The sequence below is a fragment of the Vanessa atalanta genome, chromosome 2, assembly GCF_905147765.1.
Source record: "Vanessa atalanta chromosome 2, ilVanAtal1.2, whole genome shotgun sequence".
NCBI classification, from domain to species: Eukaryota; Metazoa; Arthropoda; class Insecta; order Lepidoptera; family Nymphalidae; genus Vanessa; species Vanessa atalanta.
Window position 1 is genome coordinate 4,318,976 of NC_061872.1, and position 24,940 is coordinate 4,343,915.

Genomic DNA, 24,940 nt, shown 5'->3' on the forward strand with positions numbered 1-24,940 from the left:
TACACATCATATATCCTACCGGCAACCAGCAGTACATAGTACGTTTGTTCCGACGTGAGTGAGTCTCGGTGAGTGTGAGTCGGAGTGAGTGAGTCAGTCTAACTACAGGCACAAGGAACATAACATCTTAGTTTCTGAGGTTGGTGGCACATTGGCGATATGAATACTTACCATCAGGAGATTCATTTGCCCATCCGACTACTTATGCCATAAAACAGTCACACTCACAAACAATTCGTATATATATATATCGATGGTGAACGTGAACATAACGTTTAAACAACACGCATTGGATCAACGTGTTGAATTAATTTCATACCTTCTCTTCAAGTGGGGAAAAGACTTTGCCCAGCTGTGGGAAAATTACTGGCTGATACTACACTTAATTGTTACTAGAGAATAATAAATCTAATCATAATACTTTTTAATTGTGTGATTCGAATTCCTTTGATCATTTATATTAGGTTAATAAAGTGTTCCTTAAAATAGTTTAGTCAGCAAAACCTCTCTCATTTCCTAAACCAGGTATCGAGTGTCATTAATTCTGTTTCCGACGGCGAGCGGCGCGGTGAGGCAACACGTGGTCAAGGCGATCCGGCAGCTTGTGGATTATTGGCAACCGCAGAAATAAGATCTTACTCGCTATGGATATTTACGTAATAGTGTCATCAAACGATCACAATAACTTTACGAAAGGGCTTCATTCTATATACATTTAGATTTTGCCCTTAAATTGTGTATTCGTTTCCTCTTTTCCTACACAACGTTACCAAGGTCCTACTTTTTTTATGTCGTTTATAGTAATTGGTGAGCTGGACGAGATTTGATAGGAAAATCTTACCATACTGTTGCGAAAAAATGCTACATTAAATTCTGATAAAAGTATTTTTAACCGAAGAAAGGTTCGACGCGATTCTGAATTTGTTTTGAGAATTAAATAATTTTAGCGAGTTTTTTTATTCAATTAGAGTGTCATTCAATATTCCCGTTATTATGTTATCATATCTTCTAAGTAAATTTCAAAATAAGTCCATTGCGAGAATCTAGCTGAATTTGGTGTTTGTAACAATTCGATATAATTTCAAGTTTAATTATTTTAATAAAACCTCTTTTTAATATATTTTTTTGTAACCATAATTTTAAGAAAATAATATAATATAATTTTCATCACGAAAATATCCCTCAACTAAGTCGTAACAGAGGACCAATTCTGCTAATCAATAACGGTCACGATACGTTCTCAATTCTTATCAGATTCTACTTCGAAAGAACCGCGATTGGATCGTTGTATTCTTAGAACAGGAAAACGACTTAACAGTAACGATTACGTTTCGATTCAATTGTTATAAATCATTTTGCTAGTAGAATATTTCCCCAGGGGAGAAATGCCAGTACCGTTAACTTTACAACTACGAACGGAAACCAAAAAAATATATATCAATGTTATTTTTTTGTAATTTATTATTCTACCAGTACTTCGTACCAGACAAGAATAAAGATCGGATTTCATCAAACGTTTTTATAGCGCAAAATCATAACTGCGTAAAAAGTCGTAACTTTCACTGATATATCTTCAAAGTTCTTGAACATATATTTAAGACTGTTTTGTATAACGATGAAGGTAATCGATAACAATTTGTATAAAAATTAAGGTTAGTAAATAATCACAAATTGATAAAAAAACACGCTGAATTTCTATCGTCGGTTCTTCTTAGGTCAGAGTCGTATTATCTTTTCCGTGTTTAATTTGACAATAAATAAGTAAGTGTAATGCTTTTATATATTGAATAAAGGAATTTCATTTCATTTGGTTCGAATAGAAAAAGAAAACTATAAAAATATAATAAAAGTCACAAAAAAAAATATTTCGGCAAAATAAACACGTTTTCTTGCCATAAAATTCAATTGTGTTTTAAACCTTTTTTAATTACTGCAAAAACGCTGTCAGTCATTTTGATGACGTCAGTTTGTTAAAAACAACAGTCGTGTATGTACCACCGGTGCTCATTCGACGTTACAGCTATAAATATTTGGTGTTTTTAGGAAAATAACGAATTACAATCGCTATCGCTGGAGTGTAATGTACAAATTAAAACTCCAGAAAAAATGTTTATCAAAGTGTCAACTGATATTGAAAAGACAGTTTTTGCCTATCCGACGTCACAACATGGCGGCACGTGTTTTGGGTCACGTGATATACAGACTAAAAATTACGACTTTTAATTTTAATATAATAAATTAATAATGCACTTTTATGACTTAAAATCGAAAAAGTATATTTCTACACATATTTAAATTTTTATCAAATTTCATAATTTATTTTTTATTACCGAAAATACCCTATTAGGTAGGGAGGTATATTGTGATTCAATAGTAGTGTAGTGTAGTGTTTCTTTAGTATAATATCAGTGAAACACTGGCATGGACTTTAAAAGACGTATAAGATATATATTTATATACTATTAAATATACTCGTCTAGAAGCTGACTAATATTATAAATGAGTTTGTTTATTTGTTTGTTAAACTTCACATATGAACTACTCAACCAATCATAATTAAATTCTATTGGAATTATTATCGTTCTTATATTATTTTCTATATTAGGGGGAAAAAGACATAGAGTATACAATAACCCACTCCCCCTCCCCCTCCAAAGGTGGGGAAACTGCAAAGCCGCGGGTTGAAACTAGTTTTTAAATAAATCAAGTAGTACATTATTATGATGATATTATGTTCTTTGTATGAAATATAACAGGACAAGGAATATTTATATATCGTTTCAATTTCTCAACCGGCGTATTATTTATTACGAATCGTCCGCACACAACGGATGGGTCAGTAGGATGCTTTGTAAACGAGGAACCGATTATCCGCAATTATGGTAGATTGGAAACCCTCCTCCGTCAAGGTTTGGAAAGTAGGAGTATTGAACTTTAGCGTTATGAGTACACCGGGCACCGGGCACGGTTGTCGTTAGCTAAAATACGTTATCCATTTGTATATTGCGTTGAGAATTGTTTATTCATTACAAAGTAGATTAAACAAGAAATAATTATGCATATAAAACGATAATAATAAATCCGTTTAATTACAAAGACGCGCCCTTCCAAGATAAATTATTGGCGTACATTGACTAATATGTATAATCTTACTAGCGACCCGCCCGGCTTCGCACGAGTGCAATACTGATACTTAATATACAACAGAATGACTTTATATGTTCACAGCTTTCTCATTATACCTACAAACCTTCCTCTTAGATCTATCTATTAAAAAACCTGCATCAAAATCCGTTGTGTATTTTTATATTTTTGCGGGAAGTTACTTTGTTTTATACTATGTAGTATTTATTCTTACATTAGTTAACTCACGCACACTAAAATATCTTGTAAGTACGAATATAACTCATGCCAATACACGCCTGTAATTCAATTGCGCCATTGTAAGCGAATATATTTATAAGGAACCCATGATGCTCCCTTTTTTTTGATATTTTGTTCTACTATTTGAATTTTTATTTTTATTTCCATTTTTAAATTTTATATTTTATAGAAGGCCTAAAGGAAGATGACCTTTAATCTTAATCGAATATTGTTGGTTCAAGCCCTGGCATGCATTACCGAATTTTCATGTGCTTAGTTTATGGTTAATTTATTTATTGTACGGCGGTGATGTAATACAGTGTAAGCAGCCTTCACATGTGTGGATGAAAATCCGACACATGTGTGTATTCAACCCGCATTGGAGTACTATGATGCTAACTTACTCCTCTAACGGAGAAAGGCCCTCCTTTGACCAGCAGTGGGAGTACACCACAGTGACACAAAAATAGTGTTATGTTAAAAATAGTTGAATAAAAATGTACGATATTTGTGATAAAAAAAAACATACACTTAAAAATACACCTAAATTTATTTTTAACCAACGACATTCTTACAATACAATAATAACAATATATGCTTAACTAGATTTTCTAAAACAATATTGAATTATATAATAATTCTTAAAAAAACCTCTCGGTCTCTCTCAACCTTTATACTTAAATATGCGATGTTTGATGTGTTTTAAAAATATTGAGGTAACACTGAAGTTTTGTGCGAACAGATATTTAATTTAAAAAATATAATAATTGAAAGACATATTTTTAATTACTATTTACGCAACAAATCTAACATATTATGCCAATAATTTCAAATCTTTAGAAAAAATAACAGAAAACAAAAAAACTATTTCTATCTTTAATGTTATTTAAAAAGTCGAAAGGAACAGAGAAAACATTTAAATAACGATTGTATTAAAATTTCGACTTATTACTTATATTTAATCACACTTTTAACAAAAAAAAAATTCCAATTTTTTTTTCTAAATTTTAAACACAAAAAGAGTATGACCAACCACCGCATAATAAAAATGCGGGACCGGTTGCTTTCAGAGTGCCTTAAGCTTAGTATAATACATTATATAACATTATTAAAAAAACTCTATACTCAAAATATTTCAATTCCAAGAATTGTCAAATAATATTTTAAAAATAGAATCTTTTAGTAAAATACACACTCGGCACACATTTCTAAATAATACACAATCTCTGGTGAAATTAAATGTAGATATGAACAATGTTTTAAGCCTCGGGCAATAATTCGTCTAGCGGGATATTCGCTACTATTTTGTTTGCTGCGTCCAATAAAATTTTAGCTACAGTCTTCTCAAGGTAGGGTTGTGTAGTTTTTAAGAATTCATCGCGATTCTGATTGATCGCTTCATTTGTTGCGTCACCTGAAAGATGATACAATTTAGAATAAATAAATTAGAAATCCTAATTCAAAGAAATCAGTTACAAACATTTTTGAATCTTCATTTTAGAATATTTTTATTTGGTATGGTGTTCTTTCTTGAGTTTTTTGGAAGCCTAAATATAGATAACAAACCTAAAGCCTTATTCCCATTGAAGAGACCATCGAGTCTGATGCGGTAATCCTTAATTGTGAGATCAACGTTGAGACTCGTGAACTTGACGTACTCCTTGCCATCTCGCATCGTTCTCTGAGACTTCAGCAGTATCTCAGCGTCACATTTAACTGAAATAAAACAAGTTTTCGAAATTCAGTATTCAGATCGATTAAAAAAAAAGCCTTATTCCGGAAAATTAATACAATCAGTCTTTTATCACAATAAATCATCAAACGAAAAATAGACGTTTTGGACTTTATTTTATTATTAAATTATACTAAAATTTGGCCACATTAGACATGATTTCGGCGACGGGGCCAATCTCAAGGGAGATCAACCAACTACGCAGCACATATTATAATTCACATGTGTGTGCGCAAACACAGGTTCGAACTCGATTCGCTCATACTCATAATACGATGGGAAGGATCCAACACGACCGGAAAGTAACGGCGGTTTTACTAACTTCTTGAAGCAAAGCATAAGCTTACCGAAACAATAAATCATGATTATACCACCTACCCTAACGACAACCCTACTGCAAACACATTGGTACTTAAGCCGAAACTTGGAATGTACAGCTTAGTCACTTTGACGTAATATTTCAAATGTTTATGGTATCTATAATATTAAAAGAATAAAATTGTTATTTATTAAAAACATCGCTTGTGTTAATAGTTATATTTATTAATAGTAAATCAATAATAGGGTATAAGCATTATTTTATAAAACATAATAATAAAAATCACTTTGATATCTTTTATAGAGCCACATCAACTGCTTAGATGTCATATGTAAGTAGGCTGGCATTAGGTACTATTGTAACATTATAATTATATAACTAATGTATTATTAATACGCGCACAACAAAATGTCATACTGTAGAGCGATATATAAACTGTAATTCTAGGTATATATAAATATGTATAGGCAACTATCTATTACTATTTCATATATAATAAAAATACATCACAACACTAATCATTATTTTATATTTATAATAAGTTTTGTAAAATACTTACCGGCGTTAGCAACAAGATTTCCTTCACCACGTAGAGGCACTATCAAGATTTGTGTATCTAAATTATAACGGCCATCTAAATGCAGTCTCGGGAAGCGAACTCGACCGCGTAAAGTGAATGTGTCGAGATCCACGCTAGAAGTAATAAAAATAGTTAATATATATTATATTTTTACGTCATCTATTTATTAAAATAATTCTTTAAAGTACAAAAGTATTTTTTGTGGAAAGTGCCATCTATGGTAAACAAATAGTACCAATTCAATCCGTTTATAATGACAAGCTAGTGTATAAGTTTTTAGATAGATGGCGTAATAGTGCTGACTTATAATGCTAAATTGATAAATCTATTTATTGAATTAAAACTAGTTTTTAACGGATTTAATCGAGTATATTAATTATTTTAACATCCCGATGTTTCGAGCACTTTGCAGTGTTCGTGGTCACGGGCAGATTCATACTTACAGAAATCTATTTATTTTTGGTATAATATATACAAGTAACGTTTATTTCAAATATAGTGACTTCTCATAATATTAATAAAATTCCAAATTCTTAATAATAAAAAACGGTTTACTCAAATAATATATTTATACATGCAAATATACAAGAGATTGTTATTTATTATCCCACCAATGTAAGTAACTTCATTAAGATTTTGCTTTTCGAGTTGCGAAATTAACTTTAAACATATATAAAAAACGTGACTAAGCAGCTGTGTTTGCATGGATTAAACCTCTTCTTCGATCCATCTCTCGCCTGTTTTATATTAAACTATGACTTATCAACGTATACAAAATAAATACTTACGAAATAGATTTAATTGTAAAGTTACCAGCTCCTGACACTTTTACATCTTTTCCTGAAGCCTTAAGAGGAACGAGCTCACCACTTACTGCAAGGATCTAAAATGTATATCAAGTATAATTTTAACTGTGGTTTCATGTCTGATATTATAACGCTTGCTGTTTTATTATTGAAATAGTATTTTAGTTTTTGTTATTTTTAAACATAAGCAAATTGCTTTATTTATAAATGGTCGTGATTAGTTAAGCAATGTTGAGTCTTTTTATATTGAATGTCAAACCAATCATGATAGGAGAGATTTAAATCAGCGTTTAACTAAACGACCGCTAAACAATGTCTATGAAATAACGCCGATATAATTATTTTAATTTACACAGAGAACATTTTGTAGATTTTCATAATATTTCGTCTTTTTCTCGAAAGACTAAAAACTATGCCACAAAAACATAACGAGAATATTCTTTACGTACATTTTTATTAATGTTTAAGGATGTTTTTTACAGCATGCCCTTGTCTACAACGAGGCCGGGCCCTTATAGTTCATACTTGTATGTCAAGGAGCGCAAAAGTTGCAAGTTCAAGGAAAATTTGTGAAACTTGATTTGAAATGCAACACAATTTACAACAACTATGTCAGGTATCTACTTAGTAGGTACATAATATGTTTTGTAATTCAATCAAAATTCTAACAATTACAAATATGTATTTAAAAAAAAAACATGAATCAATAATACTTATTACAGGCAATATTCATTACAAAAACAATTTTATTCATTGTTTATTGTGCTTACATATTTAACGATTTTAAAATGGTGCTCAGTTGTACACAATATCCATTTTAATTTGATACAACGAAAACTGTTATTATCATCTAAATCATGTATAGTCTTGAAAGGGTTGGCGAATATACTGCCAAATTGTGTAAGTCTTTAAACAAAAACGGTGTTAATTGCATGTAATTTTTATCCCAAGATTAAACAATATACTTAATTAATCTGTACACACATATTTAAGTAATATTATTATGAGATCAATATTTTTATTCTAGTGTGCAATTATTGTCGTGTAAATACATATTTGTCGTTTAACAACATACATAAATCTGCTCGCTAAATATATAAAGTAACATAGTGGTATGTAGCCGAGCTAGCAGTGTCCTTATGAGTTATCCTGTATATCTTAAATGCTTAGATTATTTATATATATGGATAGAGTATCGCACTACAAAACTAAAACAAACGAGGCAACTACATCGTCATCGTTATTGTGCGTTGTTTGGTGACCAACAATGGTCCACTATATTTTTCAACGCGGTTTCAGCTTTGTCAGTCTGTCTGTACATATAAAAAATCAAAGTTTAATTAATGTATGTACAGAATTATTCGTTATTATTTATGATATTATACTGCCAAAAATAAAAATGTTTACGATAATAAAAACACTTTATATTTGTTCTCAGGGAATTCTAATGAATTAACTAGGCTTACAACAATTAAATTTACCTATATTCTAATTCGAATTTATTGTAACGTAAAAATAAAAAAAAAAACTTTAAGCTTCTATACAGCCATAGACCTTATATGCCGGCTTAAAAGTACTTTCATGTTGCCATGCCAATGATGACTTTACCTACCCTCGACAATATTTATGTTTATTTCCTCTAATATCTACGAGCGAATACATATTTGCAAATATTAATCTGAGAGATTACTAATAACGATCAAGTTTTTTTCGACAAGTAACATAGTTATACTATTGTTTACATAATGTAATGAAAAATTACGGCATGAACTCGTCCCGTTACAAAATGCGTATTCATAACGAGTCTAGGCAATTTTATATGTCTGGAAAATTATTCTAAGCAGGTATATACAGGTTTCTCACGATGTTTTTCCTTACCGTTCACGCACAAGATTTTACAAATAAAATATTTTCTGGCGTTAACCCGGTTTTGTAATTTTTTTTTATTTATTATTTACTAGTGTTTACCATTGTTTCCATTCCATTTTACTATTCTTTACTAGTAGTATTATTGAGTGACTTTGTTATTTTATTCGTCTGTTACGTAAAACGGAACACTGAGTCGTAATATTTTGTACTTTTTTGAGGCGAAGTATGAGAAAAAGTCAGTAAATATCTTACACATAAGAGCGACCGGGTTAACCCTAATATGTCCTATAAACAATACCTCTGGGATGTAGAATGGTTCCAAGCTGGGCACGTTGAGTTCGGGTATACCGGCTATGAGGTTGGGTCGAAGCTTTTCGATTGAGCTCTTGACACATTCATTTATTGTGCTTTGTTCACGTTTGCAGACTTTTATGTAATCCGCTGAAATTAAAAAGTAATCATTTAATAATAATATTAGAGTGAAAATTTTATACGGCCTGAGTTTTCGACTTGTAGATTTAACCGATGCAGGCAAAACTATAATAATTTATTTATTTTTATAATATTGGGAGCCGTACAGTGAACTGAACCACTTGATAGTAAGTGTTCACAACCACCCCATATATTGACGCTGTAAGAAATATTAGCAATTGCTTACCGATTTATATGGTTGACATTGCTGTTTCGTGGTAAAATATGTGTAGAGTGGGTGTTACCTATCCATATGTTCTTGTACAAAGCCTTACATACAAGAACCCCCCTTCGATACCTCGGTATTTTGAAGAAAATGGCGAAAACAGATTAACTTAACAAAGTAATCTTATATAGGTATATTGTCAAATGATGTTTAATATAAAAAGAAAACTTGTTTATGTATTAACGCTTTTAAACTAAACCATCGATCAAAATATAACATTGATACAAAGCTATTATAAATGTAAGCTCACAGACATGTTGGTGTCTTTGTTATCTTTAATTTGTGCTTTTTTTAATGGACCGTTATATTTTTTACTAGGCAACAGCATAAAAATCGGTAGATTACAAAGATAATTAAATACAATTGAATTATCTTTAACGTTCCTCGGAAATTAAGGAATGCTAACTCTGCGCAATTATAACCATTATCGAGTATTAGGCCTTATTAATCTTTTATTAACATGAGATTTAAATGTATTTAGTAGCATACTTTGTTAGTGGTAAAACACTTGCCCTTTTTATTTTATATGATTGCACCGTAAGTACGCCGACTTTCCTGAACATCCCGAAGGTAATCTTGAGCTCTGAGATAGAAAATAGCCCTAACCAATCTTTAATCATATAATCACAAATGTCTTAACTGCAGTTTAATACACAGATACGAAGCGGGCGGATAAAAGTTAATTGAATATATTTACAATAAATCGCACTCGTTACAATAGATTATAGGCAGAATGTCGCGACCTCCACAACAAATAATAGTGAAATGTTTATAAACAATTGCTATGCATTTAGTATTAGAAGTTACACGTGTCTTACACAACACATAACATCAATAAATACTATTTGATTACAAATACCTATTTTGTCAAAAATTATATACCTTTGCCAATAATTTACTAAAAAAAAAAGAATATATTCCGATTGAAAATCCACATTCATCAATTTTACATTATTCTAGAACGAAAACTTTTGAATCATTATTTTACGTGATCACAACAAATGTTCGGAATGTATATTCTATTGAATAAAACCGATAAGAACAACTAATTAAATCATATATATATTTATGTTAATAACATATAATTAAACTTATATATCCTGCCTGAAATTCAACTTGTCTTTACGTTTTTTTTATCAGCAAGATTATATCTTTTATTGAGTTAAATACCAGTTTCTTTACATGAGATTTAAATTTAACGATTGGCGAATGCGGAATATTATTATACATACGAATATCTTGGTTCAGGAAATATTTATTGACTTTATAGCGTCGTAAACTGTTTATTTAAAATATATATTATCGTATTATCCTATATAACTAATAATAAACCAAAAGTAAATACCCAAAAATATCTGTAACTTATGTGCTACATAATGGTAAGTAGTGGTCAGTGGCCATTGTGATTCGAATTGTCAACGCGCCTTATATTTGTATGACGTGTTCTTCTATGAACATAAAGTTACTTAACGTTATGATAAGAATTCATTTCAATAAATAATTACTCGTTCCTGCTCATCGTTAGAAAATGACAATAAATTAAACATTTAATTAAACATTAAAAATCAATTCGAAACAGAAATTTAATACGCATAAATATCGCTTCAGAACTGATCTTTTTGTTAAATTAACTATACAGTTTTAGTTGTCGCCCGCGGTTTCGTTCGCGATTTATGGATTGGTCATCCGTAAAAAGTGGCATATAGTTTGTTGGAGTTCAAACGTCACACCAAGTTTAATCAAATTCGAAAGTTCAGTGGTTTGGCAGTACAAGAGCAAAAGACAGACTAACAAACATTTAAAGTTACTTTAACATGAATAATATTAGTAAAGATACCTACTACATTAACACATTAAGGATAAATAAACACGCGACTTCGACAGAGTGGAATTCGGCTTATGACGACAAATCCTTTAAAATCTGCCATTAAACGTATGTAAGGGCTATTTGAATGAAATTATGTAACTTATTAGATAAAAGTTGTAATCTAAAATTAAATTAAAAAATGACTGTTCTTGCTTTACTAACTCACAAATAATAGCCCAGAATATAATATTACAGAAAAAGAGTTGTTATTTTATTACAGACAGACTCTTCAATTTTATTTGGGAATAAATGTTGGGATATTGGGAATGAAACTATAGATGGCTATTTCTATTCATATTTAATATATGTAAATAATAAAATTGACAAAAAAGTAATAAGACCCGCTGAGTTTCTTTCGACGGTTTTTCTCAGGATATTTTCTTTTTCAGGGGATTTGAGTTTGAGTTTGAGTTTATTTATCCATAGATAAGATAGTTTTATAAACATAGGGGAACGCAAATATGGGCGTAAATTTTATGTAGACATAACTAATAACTATTGATAGAGTCAATAGATTTTAAACAGATAAAGACTAAGACTGTACCTTCGAATTTTGTTTATAATAATTTATTTATTTACATTTGTAATTGTGACAGACAGACAAAAACAAAAAAGATTGTTTTTTTATTTTAGTAGTTAGCATCAAATTAATTTATAAAGAGGCATTAACGCGAAATGATTCTGATACAATGTTTATTAACCTGCAATTGTTTGAGATTCACGTGTACTAAGCAATAAGCTCTAATAAAATAAGTTTCAAAGAATTTCGAAGAATTTCTTTCGGATTCAAATTATTAAAGCATTAGGTACTATGAAATACCTACTTTTAAAATAGTAGTAAAACATCTGACGAACTTGTACTCATTCGACATATATTTCAAAATATAATAAATATAGTTCTGAAATAATAACCTATCACAACAAAACAGCGTTATGAGTTTTATTTTGTATTAATCATATTATTTTTTTACCAGGTTTTTCCCCCGACTAAAGACCTTGACTAACTACCTTGTTTATAGAAATTGGAAATACTTATGTAATAAAAAAAAATCAGCCGAGCTTAAATGTTGCCCTATCCGATTAATTTTTCTAAAATATATTGTTTATAGAGTAGATAAATATGTACATCATTATGTAAAATCGTATATAATTTATAAACTTTAATTAATCGTTTTCATTATATGTTTATTAAATTCGATTAACTGGTCGTTTTATTTTAAATAACATTGTGTATTATATTTTTTAAGCGTTGTATAATAATTATTATGGAAAAAAGTTTCTCGTCAACCTGAAATAACTCGATTGCCACTAATCTTATACAGTCAAAATAAATAAAAAAAAAACACATTACATTTACAAATCATATAAAAAAAGTTAAGGCTAATGCTACAGATTATAATACATAATAGAATAAATATAAATTTATAACTTGAAGTTAGTATTCGTTGATGTTCTTACAGGGTACATAAATATATGTAATTGTATATTTATATGTACGTATATATGATTATTTCATGTATGTATATATTTTTATTGATGAAAATAGAGTCACCGGTTCTTATTGATAGCATCTACATTAATTGGTATTAGTTCGACGTTAAAAATAACCTACTTGAATAATTATATTTTGAATTTCGATTTTAAATAAGTTCACCGACTGCGGAACATATAGGCGTCAACCCGCGAGTTCGATATCTGGTCATGTCATACATTTGCATAGGTTTGGTGGTTTTGCAATCTGTTATAAATTTTTCGTTCATTTCCGGATCGTTTATGACAAACGGATTGAAATAAAATTCATTGAATTTTGATCAGAATGTGATATATTACTTCGGATACATAATACTTTTTTTTTAAATAGCTTATGTTTTTAACCGATTTCAAAAAAGGAAGTTATAAACTTTTTTGTTACTACTGCGTCATTTAATAGAAACGATTGGAACATATATTTTTGTTGATATATACAGCATCGCTCAAATATAAGTATTTCGATCAGAATTAATACTTTTCAAATAATATCAGATACAAAAAACAAAATTAAACAAGAAAAATACATTCTCGTATAAAAATCGATGCATATAAACATATTTCCTTTTATGTTCAGTTTTGTTTCTCTTATTTGACTAATAAATTCGATAATAAGGAATTAAGAATAACTCCAATTAATAAAAGTAATGAAAACAAATAATATTTAAAAAACAATAATCATTTTAAAAGTGACTAATTTGTAACAAAAGTTTTAATAAATATAACATCCGGAAGGGAAAGGATATTATGATCGTGTTATTTTATTAATAAATAGGTTTATTATTTTTATATAAACGGTGGGGTGAGGTGAGGTCATTAATGTGCAATGTTTTTTTTTAACTGAACCGATTAATAAAATAATGAGGCTGAATAAAAAATATAAAGTTCAGCCTATAAACATCACACTGGACTAAAACCACCTTTTGAGGAGGTAGTTCGAAGAATACAATCTTAATATAAGTTACATTCATACTAAGAACTGGGAAGGTTCTATTATATAAGTATGATGAGCTCCTGACCTATTTAAATCGCGGTTGCCATCCTCAAAGGAGAATAGTCTGCAAAAGCAGTATTTATAATAAAGAAATGTTGGTACCAATACAAAGGTAATCATTATTCCTGCACGCTTTTATTCAAACAGTACAGAAATCGAACACGACTGTGAAACTTTTGGCATGGATGTAAGCACAGCCAACCTTCAAACTCAACCCAACCTTGGGTTACTACCAGGGCAGTTAAAATATAAGTACACATTACCCCATTGCGAATGAAGCTCAATTTATTATTATAAAGTTTTCAAGTAATGGACCGATGTCCTCATAACTCTATAGACCTGTTCATTTAGGAAGGTTCCACGTTAAATTATTATCAGCGTTCATTCACAAATATCATCTAATATGTATTATTTTTGAATTTTCTTTACTTCACGCAACTAAGAAATGTCTTAAGTACGATTCACTCATTATAATGCACGCCGATAACTTAGCGTAGGCTGTGACGTATTTCATAACGTAATATTTAAATAATCGTATAATATTGAATACGTTTAATTTAACTGTACCGGATGTATAAAATGATTTTCTTTTATAAAGACGTACGCAAACGATCTGTATGTTCGACTACGTGTCGATAATACAAATATTGCGATTGCACTTGATGACTTAACGAAGAACCTGAACGGTTGTCTCAACGTCCGCTATTGTAAATGATTTATCCGTTTAAAACGAAACGAATCATATTCAATCATATAAATAACGTTTTATATTCAAGGTTAAGAGTATGAGAACTTAGTCATGCTAGTAGACGAAGATAAAATTGTAATTAACACAAATATTGATCACACATGCGAGTTTAACAACGATTTCTTTGATCAGAATTGAATTGTTATTATATTTATAATCGTTTATTTAAATAAACCACACGAGACCACAAGAATCCATATAGATATTTGTAATAATGCTTCTATGTAAGCATGCTTCTGTTTAAGCTAGCTTAAACAGAGCTTAAAATCAATAAATGGTATTGTTAACAATAATTAAGAATGCTAGTCTAATTTAATGCACGCAGATACTACAGAAGGGATTCCTACATTAATACGTTATGTTTAAAAAAAATTACTAACTATTTTTTTATTCGTTACATTATTTTAATTCTCGATTTTAAGCATTACGATATACTGATGTTGATAGTCTGTTTTCTATTCACAGACTAATCAAATTAACAGACTTAACATTACAAGCCTTCATATTCTTTTTCACCCTATATATAAGGTAATATTTTAAGTTTTCTGAGATAGAGATTACACATAGATACTACAGTAATAATTATTCTATTTTGAACTATGTCTATTATTAAATATTTTTAAAACAAAATAGCCCGGGAACGTTCTAGTACTTTATATATATATAATATATAAGTTATTTAAATTTAAAACATACACATTTTCATATAACTTACGTATTTGCGCGAAGAGAGCTCCGTGAATCACACAGAACACGACCAGAGTGAACAACGAGAAACAATAAACCATTTTGTCGTTTTAAAAGATCGCCAGTGACTGATCCGACTGTGACAATATGAGTACTAAGCATCATTCTGCAAGATCAATAGTTTTATATAGCTGGCTACAAGAAGTGCCTGATTACATATTATCAAGGTGAGATGGAAGCGAACGTAAGAAATTTTATAAAGACTTTAAAATGGACGCTTATTTGCCGCGAGAATTTATCGTGTGCAACGGGGTGTGTTGATTGAGTTATTTTATCGACTACTATATTTGTATACGATTTTATCATCAGATTAGTTTCAAAAAGTACTTTATTTGCTTAAATAATAGAATGGTTATATAATTAGGTGTAAAATAAAATTAAAGAAATAATAATTATAAAACATCGGCTTACTCTAAACTAAAACCTTCTCCGAAACACATTGCATCTTTTAGTATTAGCTTAATATATTCTGACAGTTTAGAAGTTAGTAGTAGTAGTTTGCATATCCGGAATACATCTCCTCATTTATGAATATTGATATAATTTTATATTTAATTAAACACGCTGAAATAATTTCTTCTTCTATTTATAAAAAATATTGTGTTTATTGATTTATTTTATTTCAGATGCCTTCAACCAAAATACATACCAAAACACAAAAAACAGAATATTTAAATAACAGTAAGTTTCACAAGTATTGCGCTCCTTCAATAATAGGAGACCATAGCATCAGGGGATGCGAATAAGCAAAAGAAATCTTTTTTGTAATATAGGTGTTCGGGCAAATTTGCCACCTGATGGTATGTGGTCACTACTACCCATAGACATTGGCGCCGCAAGAAATTTTAACCTAACATTGCCAATGCGCCACTAACCTGGAGAACTAAGATTTTATGTCCCTTATGACTGTAATTACACTGGCTCACCCTTCAAAGCAGAACACAACAAACCGCCAAATAGTCGGCATCTTCAATTTAGAATAAATGTCGATAAAATATATGGCGGATATTTCCTACCCAGGCAGTTTTCGCAAAGCCCTACACGGAGCAAGCAGAGTAAAATTTATCCAACAGTAAAGAAAATAAAATTAGAAGTCTTATATTACCATTTTAAGGATAAAATTCTTGATATTACATTCTTCAAGTCAATAGAAAGTCTTACCAATTTTATTTCTAGAGAGAGTGTAAAATTGTCTAAAGAACAACATTATTATGACTAAGTTTAATTTATTGTGGGAATGGAAAATAGGTTATATGCGTTCATTTGGGGTATGCATTAACTTAAAGCTTTTGTAACAAATCACTACAAACTAGACTGGACTGGACTACAACGTGGAGCGATATCTCTATTTTATTTTGTGCAAATATGAGAACTTGCTTTAGAAATTTTTATTTACTTCCTGGTCACAGCACAGGTGTATTAGGTTTAATCTAAGCCGCCCAGACACCCACTCAAATACAAAAAAAAATACGTTGAAATTCGTCCAATTGCTTAGGAGGAGATCATTTACATATAAACATACAAAAGATTTATTTAGATAAAGATTGATAATGTTCCCTTTAAAATACATTATTATCAAATGTATGTTAATATTAATTTATTACGATATGATAAATATCATAATTGAGGTTTCTAAAATGTAAACAATATCGGTTTTCCGATTTAAATATACATTTGAAATATATTATATTAATTTAGTATCGATATTTCGCGAACGTAACGTCATTAAATATCGATTTTTGAATGGACGTTGTTAACTAGAAGCGTCTACAAGCAGCAATTATAAACATCGTTTTATTAACGTCAGTCGTAATATCTGAATCAATTAATAGATAACAATTAATTTATTGTCTCTAGATTTATTCTTATATTGTTATTACTAATTAAATTTAATGGATATGTTATTAATTTATACCCTCACTGATCTAGTGGCCAGATATAAGGCCACAGATCCCGAAGCTCTGAATTCAAATCCCAGGTCGGACCGATAAAAAGCAATTGGGCTTTTCTGATTTGTCGTCCCATCGGATAATATAGAGTGAGGGAGTGGAAAGTCCACCTGAGTTCGTTTTACATTAAAATATGTTTTGCGTAGTCGGCTGATCTCCTTCGGGGTTGGCCGCCGTGAACGAAGTCGATCAGGACGACATCATGTAAATTTAGTTAATGTTATGTACTAATCAATACTATTGAAAAGACATGTTAGATCTCAATTTCAAATAGCAAGTGAAACAGCGGGTAACAGCTAGTCTACATAAATAATCATTAAGGAGTCCTTAAGGTATCTTTTATTAACGTATTAATTATTGTTTAAAACTGACTTAGTTTTAACAGGTAGACCTTTTGCTGATGTACCATCCTAAAACAAATGTAAGAAAGATATAGAATCAAAGCTACGTAAAGGTTAGATACCCTCTATCCGTCTGACAAGGTAAATGCAAAAAAACATTATGATCGGTTAAGTATTTACGAAGCAAATAAACAAACTCACTTTATTAAATAACAGAAATTATACTATCAGTACATATATGTCATAGTGCGTTAACGTCCCACAAAAATAAAGGCCTCACCTCATCTTGAAGAAAAGGTTTTGGAGCTTAATTTACCTGGCTGTGCTGCGTTCGGATATTTGGGCAGTGTGGTGAACGTGTGGCATATTTTCTTCCGACACATGCAGGTTTTCTCATGATATTTACTTAAGCGCGGTATCACTATCTGCCTACTGCCCGAGGTAACATAATGATTTCATGCCAAACAATTTTTTTAACCCCAATTAAATATGACTTTGGCCCACATATCTATTCCCCATAATAATGCATAGTAAAGACATCACTTATATTTATTCACGCGTTTATTTAAGTATCTCGTAATATTTTCAAACTACCGCTTCGAATTGCAAAGTGTAAACGGCAAGTTTTTATCAACGTAAAACGTTTACATTATGTTACATTACATTAGCAGCCTGTAAATTTCCCACTGCTGGGCTAAGGCCTCCTCTCCCTTTGAGAAGAAGGTTTGGAGCACATTCCACCACGCTGCTCCAATGCGGGTTGGTGGAATACACATGTGGCAGAATTTCGTTGAAATTAGACACAAGCAGGTTTCCTCACGATGTTTTCCTTCACCGCCGAGCACGAGATGAATTATAAATACAAATTAAGCACATTAAATTCGGTGGTGCTTGCCTGGGTTTGAACCCGAAATCATCGGTTAAGATGCACGCCATCTAACCACTGGGCCATCTCGGCTCTTAATTAATTTAATAAGGATTTATTCTTTGCGACGACCAAACTAAGCTTAACAGCACTCGGTATGTTTTAGTCTAAGTTTTGTGTTTTTAATTTCCTGTATATTTTATTACCTTGCAGTGTCACAATTTAGTACTTAGAATTACTTATTCAAATTAGTTTGCGTATCAGTCAAATTCTATTATATTAAAAAATACGAATTTGTTTGTTAAAGTTATTCATTGTAAATATTCCACAATTTTAGGAAAATGTCAAGGACATATTCTAATATCAAGTGTATTATATATATAGAGAGTATATGACAACCATTTATATATATACTTTAAATCATCGATATCCATGTATATTTTCATTAATCAATTAAGGTTATAATAATTAGGTTTTTGTTTAAACTGCATTAATATGTTAAGATACAAAGGAAAAATACAAATAAGTATAATTTTACAAGCTTTTCATTCAGGGCGGAACAGAGTCTGTAATATTCTTTAAATATCCTAATTATATATTAATGAAAAGGCTACGAAACGTATTAAATTATTATCATAATGTCAACAACCTCTTAAGGACAGTCGGAAGGAATTCCGGAAATGATCGCTATGGTATTGACGTAACATTTAAAAAATACGCACAAAGAGAATGTCAGCGAAGCGGAATATTTTCGGAAAGTCATACGTCAAGAAAGTGTTTAATGGGTTCAATTAAGATAACATTGTAGTGAACGAAACAAGATTTAATATCCTGGGGATGATACTTGATTTAATTCCTTACTTAACGTATTTTATGTTTGTAATATAATTATATTGAAAGAAATGAAACAACGTAAATATTTTTAAGAGCATCCAAAGAATACTTTTATATGAAGTATCACATATAAGTCTTTTAGAGCAAGTAAGCTGTGCACTACGATTTTATTTACAAATAGGTACATAAGGAAGGAGGACTTCTATCTTATACTTTCAGTGTTGATAGTTACAGTCGTATTCGCTGCGTGATGTTGTTTAGCCTAAAACCTTCCTCAACACATGGATGATTTTATTTTGACAAAAAAGAGATAAACAAAATATTTAAAAATATCAAAATCTATCTGAATCTGAATCGTCATTTTACAGAACTATATTAAAAGTAAGGCTACCACCGGTTCAGAATGTAGATTCTACCGAGAAGAACCGTCATGAAACTCAGTAGTTGCTATTTTCCTATCATTTCAAAATACATCATGTTCGTTAAAAACTATTATATATAACATATCACTGATTCTATCAAAGATCAATGTTACTATGTTTGACGAGTTGATTTATAATTTTTTTTTATGGCATTGGTTGGCAGACGAGCATATGGGCCACCCGATGGTAAGTGGTCACCACCGCCCATAGACAAAGGCGCTGTAAGAAATATTAACCATTCCTTACATCACCTATGCCCCACCAACCTCGGGAACTAAGATGTTATGTCCCTTGTGCCTGTGATTACACTGGCTCACTCACCTTTCTAGTCGGAACACAACAATACAGAGTACTGTTATTTGGCGGTAGAATATCTGATGAGTGGGTGGTACCTACCCAGAAGGGCTTGCACAAAGCGTTGTCAAATACGAGTGCGTCTTGGAAAGCCCGACAGAAGTGATAACTTGAACCAATATAAATTAAGATATTTAATATGAAATTGTTTAACTTGTGAAAAGCTTAGGTCATTACTAAATAATAAAATCTTTAATTGATTATAAAATATATTCTTAATTGCAATTCTTGAATATGTACATTATTAGTAACATTATTGCCTGCTTACCGTAACGCGTTACATAACGAAACAGTTTACCCTCCCATAAGAAGTTATCACTTCAAAAAAACAATAGATATTTGCCCTAGATAGCCCATTTATTGAGTCATAGAACCTCACGCTGAAGGGGATGGTCCAGTAACGTTTAACGAAAACCTCACGGAGCATATATATATATATACCTATTGTGTGCATTGCATTGTGAAGAGCTTCGCGTGTTGACGTGTTTTGTGAGCCAGTTGTTTTGTTAACCGCCTATATATCATATGAAACCCAAAAATTTGCAAGGATACATAATACATTAAACTTAGGGGTTTTTGCAAGACAGTCTTGGTCACTCGTCAGATATTCTACCGCCACACAACAATTTTTATTATTGTTGTCTTCCGGTTTATAGGATGAGTGAGTCAGTTTAACTACAGGCACGAGGGACATAACATATAATTCCCAAGCTTGGTGTCACATTGGCAATGAAAAAATAGTTAATATTTCTTACATTGCCAATATCTATGGGCGGTGGTGACTATCAGGTAGCACATTAGCCCGTCCACCTATCTATATTATAATTGTTTATATATATTTTTGTATTAATAGGCTTTAACTATGTGTCACCTGACAGGGCTTATATATTATTTAGTTGATTCTTAACAACAACGTCAAGTGACTTAATAAAACACAAGGCTGTATACTTATTTCCTATAATAAATACATACGTTTATTCTTATTGCTTAGCTGTCAAATTCAGGTCTTTGCTACATAAATAGTAATCATATTAAAACAATAATCTTAAGTTGGTATACCTGTTTGTGAGTTTGTCTTATCACCATTAAAGTAGGCACCTAAATATTATTGTTTCATAGATTTATTGTACTATATACTTTGTTGTAACTCGCTACTAGATGGCACTGCAGCTCATTAACTTTGTACCGTTTAACCGATCGCCATGACATTTGATATACAAGTACATTTGAGTATGAAGATTGCACACAAGTCGTGTGATTACGTTTCACGTTTAAATTTACAAAAAAAATCTCTCAAATGTAACAAAAGGCAGATGTAACACGTAGAACATTATAATACAGTAACAGAAGCGAATACAAAATCAAAAGCTAAATATAATGCCAATATTTTAAGGTTTTAACAAAACGGAAAACAGGAACGCTCCACCTCCGCCTATAGGTATAATCTGAGCAAATTGAGTACACATTAATATACCAATGGTTTCTAGTGTGGAACGTGAAACTTTAGCAAAGAATAAAGTCAAGTGGATATGTAAAGATGTACAGATAGCAAAACAACGAGATGTACAAAAAAATAAAATTTAAAACTTATTATTATTCTTTTTTTTGACCAAACTAATATATACTAAATGTAGATAGTTTTACAACATATCTTTTATTTATTAATCTTGGTTGTCACTGTGACCGTAGCTATAAAAATCCAAATAAACGTACATCCGAATGAGAATTTGTTTTAATATAGCCTTTAACTGTACGAGCAGAGGTACCAACATAAATAATCTTTAATTTTTACAATATCTAACTCGCGTAATTGTAAGCTATATACAAATTTGCAAATAAGTTCGTAGTTTTCCATAGAGAAGTATTATTTATTATAACTAGTAGTACACAAATTATAAACAACGATAGTCATATTCCTTTATTTATTGCTCTTTTAATTGTATCATTCATTATTATTATTAACATAAAAATGTCAGACATATAAAACTCTAGTTGCTTACTGTACATCTCATTTTATATTTGCTTTTGAAACGTTTCATCGATCTTGTTAATTTATAATGATGTCGAGGTTGGGCGTACGAATCCATGTCCCATATACTAAAAAGTAAATAAGTTTTACCATTAGAAAAATTCTAACTATTAGCGTGTAATAAATTCAAATGTCGATGAATTACATTTTTATTTTTAGCAGCCTGTAAATTTCCCACTACTGGGCTAAGGCCTCCTCTCCCTTTGAGGAGAAGGTTAGGAGCATATTCCACCACGCTGCTCCAATGCGGGTTTGTGGAATACACATGTGGCAGAATTTCGTTGAAATTAGCCACATGCAGGTTTCCTCACGATGTTTTCCTTCACCGCCGAGCACGAGATGAATTATAAATATAAATTAAGCACATGAAATTAAGTGGTGCCTGGGTTTGAACCCGAAATCATCGGTTAAGATGCACGCGTTCTAACCACTGGGCCATCTCGGCTCTCAAATGTCGATGAATATTGACTCGAAAGAAAAACTCAATTTAATTGGACACAAAAAACAACCTAAGACATGTTAGACAATTGACTCAGTCTTCTTGATTTAACTTTTAACAATTTTAACCCCACATCATAAATGAAGCTAAAACATGTAAAATATACTTATATTTATATATGGATGTATAAGCATGTATAATTACATATACCTCCCACTCTGTCTCAATCTTCAAATGTCCTAACCCAGAGGTTACATGAAAGAAGTCCCTAATAAGACGTATGAACATCTTATTTGTTGTACATTTTGTTAATATTTTATTTTTTCATATATTTAACCCATCTTTATTTAAGAGTATATAATAATACATAATATATATTTTTAAATAGGAAGTTATTTTTAGAAGATTATTAAATTGTTTTTCAATATTACGTTTTTAATTAAATTCATAACAATTAGTTGTTCATGTACAATCTTTTATATATTTAAAGATCTGATCTACAGTAACGTACAATTATAAGTCATTATATTATTATTTATTATTTCTGGGTATTAAGTACAATAAACGTCTGTAAATTATATTTATATTCCGAACAAAATGTTTAATTACTATATTATTGAATCAATAATAAATATTCCCCTTTTTCTATAAAATAGTAAGCTTACTGGGTATAGTAAGTAATATTAATAATATCTAACGTCGTCATTGCGCAACCGACTTTGGGAACTAAAATATTATATCCATTGTGTCAATACTTACACTGGCTCACTCACCATTCAAAACGGAAAACAAAAATACTAAGTGTTGCTATTTGATGGTAGAAAATGTGTTGAGTGGGTAGAACTTACCCAGATGGGTTGGCAAATTGATTTGTAAAGAACTTTCAAACTGTTCGTAATAATGCACTCCATAAAGAACGCTTCTGTACATGCATTAAGTGCATATAACAAACACAATTTAAAAGGTCATAAAAAATATGGCGTTACAAAAAGAAGTGTTAATGAATCGAAATTAATTCAGACATTCTGTATCTCCCTGTATGTAGTATTTTTATAAAGTGTAATGAAGGTGCATGCATTTCAAGATGTTTATTTAAATTACTTACTTATTCGTCAACATTTAATAACTTCTCTAATTTTTTTATAATTAAAACTCAATTACTATTTCAACAGGAACACAACGATACTATTTATCATCGTTGGCGGTAAAATATGTGATGAGCCCTTTTCGCACTCAATTAAAAAGTATGAATATGATAAATAATCAAAAAAACCGAATATATTTTATAATTCAAAGCATATAACCTATTTTCCTAATCCTTCAAATCAAGTGCATTCATCATAATGTCACGGAGATGTGAGGTCAACGATTATAAACCACTTAGTATTTCAATTGACAGGAATTGACATCACAGATATTAATTTACAAATATGATCGTAGTTTATAAGATCTCTTATTATAATATAATAAATAAATCATAATAAATTTATTAGTTTTGCATAAAATAATTTTCATAAAATAATCTTATCAAATAATATATCTCGAAAATTTTTGTTTTCAAATTTTATCAATACAACGATATCAACGATATTTGTTTTTCTTTTTTTTCTTTTCTTTCTTTCGTGCTTAAAGTGTCTTAACCCAAAATTTCCTCAATTATTTTAAGGAAAACAATTCGCTTTATACTAAATTAATTTTTATCATTGAAATTGTAATAAAATACACAAAATATGTAAATATAAAAATATATTAAGTTTAATTGACATAACACCGCAAATTACTTAGGCAATAAATAATTCTTAAATGTTATTTGAATTAGACGGTATACTAAAGCAAACAATAAATTACCAAACAAGTAATTCATCAAACGAGGTAATATCTTTTGCAAATAGCCCAGAGTTTGTCTGGGTCAATTACCCAGTAGGCACGAAGCCAGTAGGAAAATTGCGAGAATAGTAAAAAAAAAATCCACACCACATAATTGATTTTCTATGTCATCCTCAAGGTCTATATAAAAAAACAGGAAACCCTTACCGTAACAAATGGATAGTGGACATTGTATATTTACGTTTATTGGGGTTTTACCAGAGCTATTTTGAGCCATATTATCAAGATATTTATAGAACTACAATAAAGGTACTAAAAGTACACACACACTCAACAATGACTACATTGTTACAAGGACGCGATATCAATTAAACTCTGCGCTATTGGAGTTTCATTTGTATTCATTCTTATTCTGCCGCCCTAAAGAGACAAAAGGCATATTTACACAATTACCCAAGAAAAAAATTATATAGTAAAAATTAAAACTGACCTTCAAACTCTTCGCTCATTTGCCAATCCCATATAAAACATAAGTATACATATTACTGTTATTTCAAATATATGTAAATTTAACATTATAATTATTATGACATCCTGATCGAATTTCAACCACGCCAAACTCAAAGATTAA

The 24,940-nt window shown here is 30.5% G+C and overlaps 1 protein-coding gene across 1 annotated transcript; it reads right to left on the minus strand.

Annotated features, from left to right (window-relative positions):
* Nucleotides 1–3,965: 3,965 nt before the first annotated feature.
* Nucleotides 3,966–15,348, minus strand: LOC125071765 (protein takeout-like). The gene is made up of 6 exons (XM_047682132.1): nt 15,218–15,348; nt 8,968–9,110; nt 6,783–6,877; nt 5,974–6,107; nt 4,930–5,079; nt 3,966–4,777 (listed from the first exon to the last, which is right to left on the minus strand). The coding sequence occupies exons 1-6, from the start codon at nt 15,288–15,290 to the stop codon at nt 4,623–4,625; spliced, it is 750 nt and encodes a 249-aa protein (XP_047538088.1). The 5' UTR covers nt 15,291–15,348; the 3' UTR covers nt 3,966–4,622.
* Between the last annotated feature and the right edge of the window lie 9,592 nt (nt 15,349–24,940).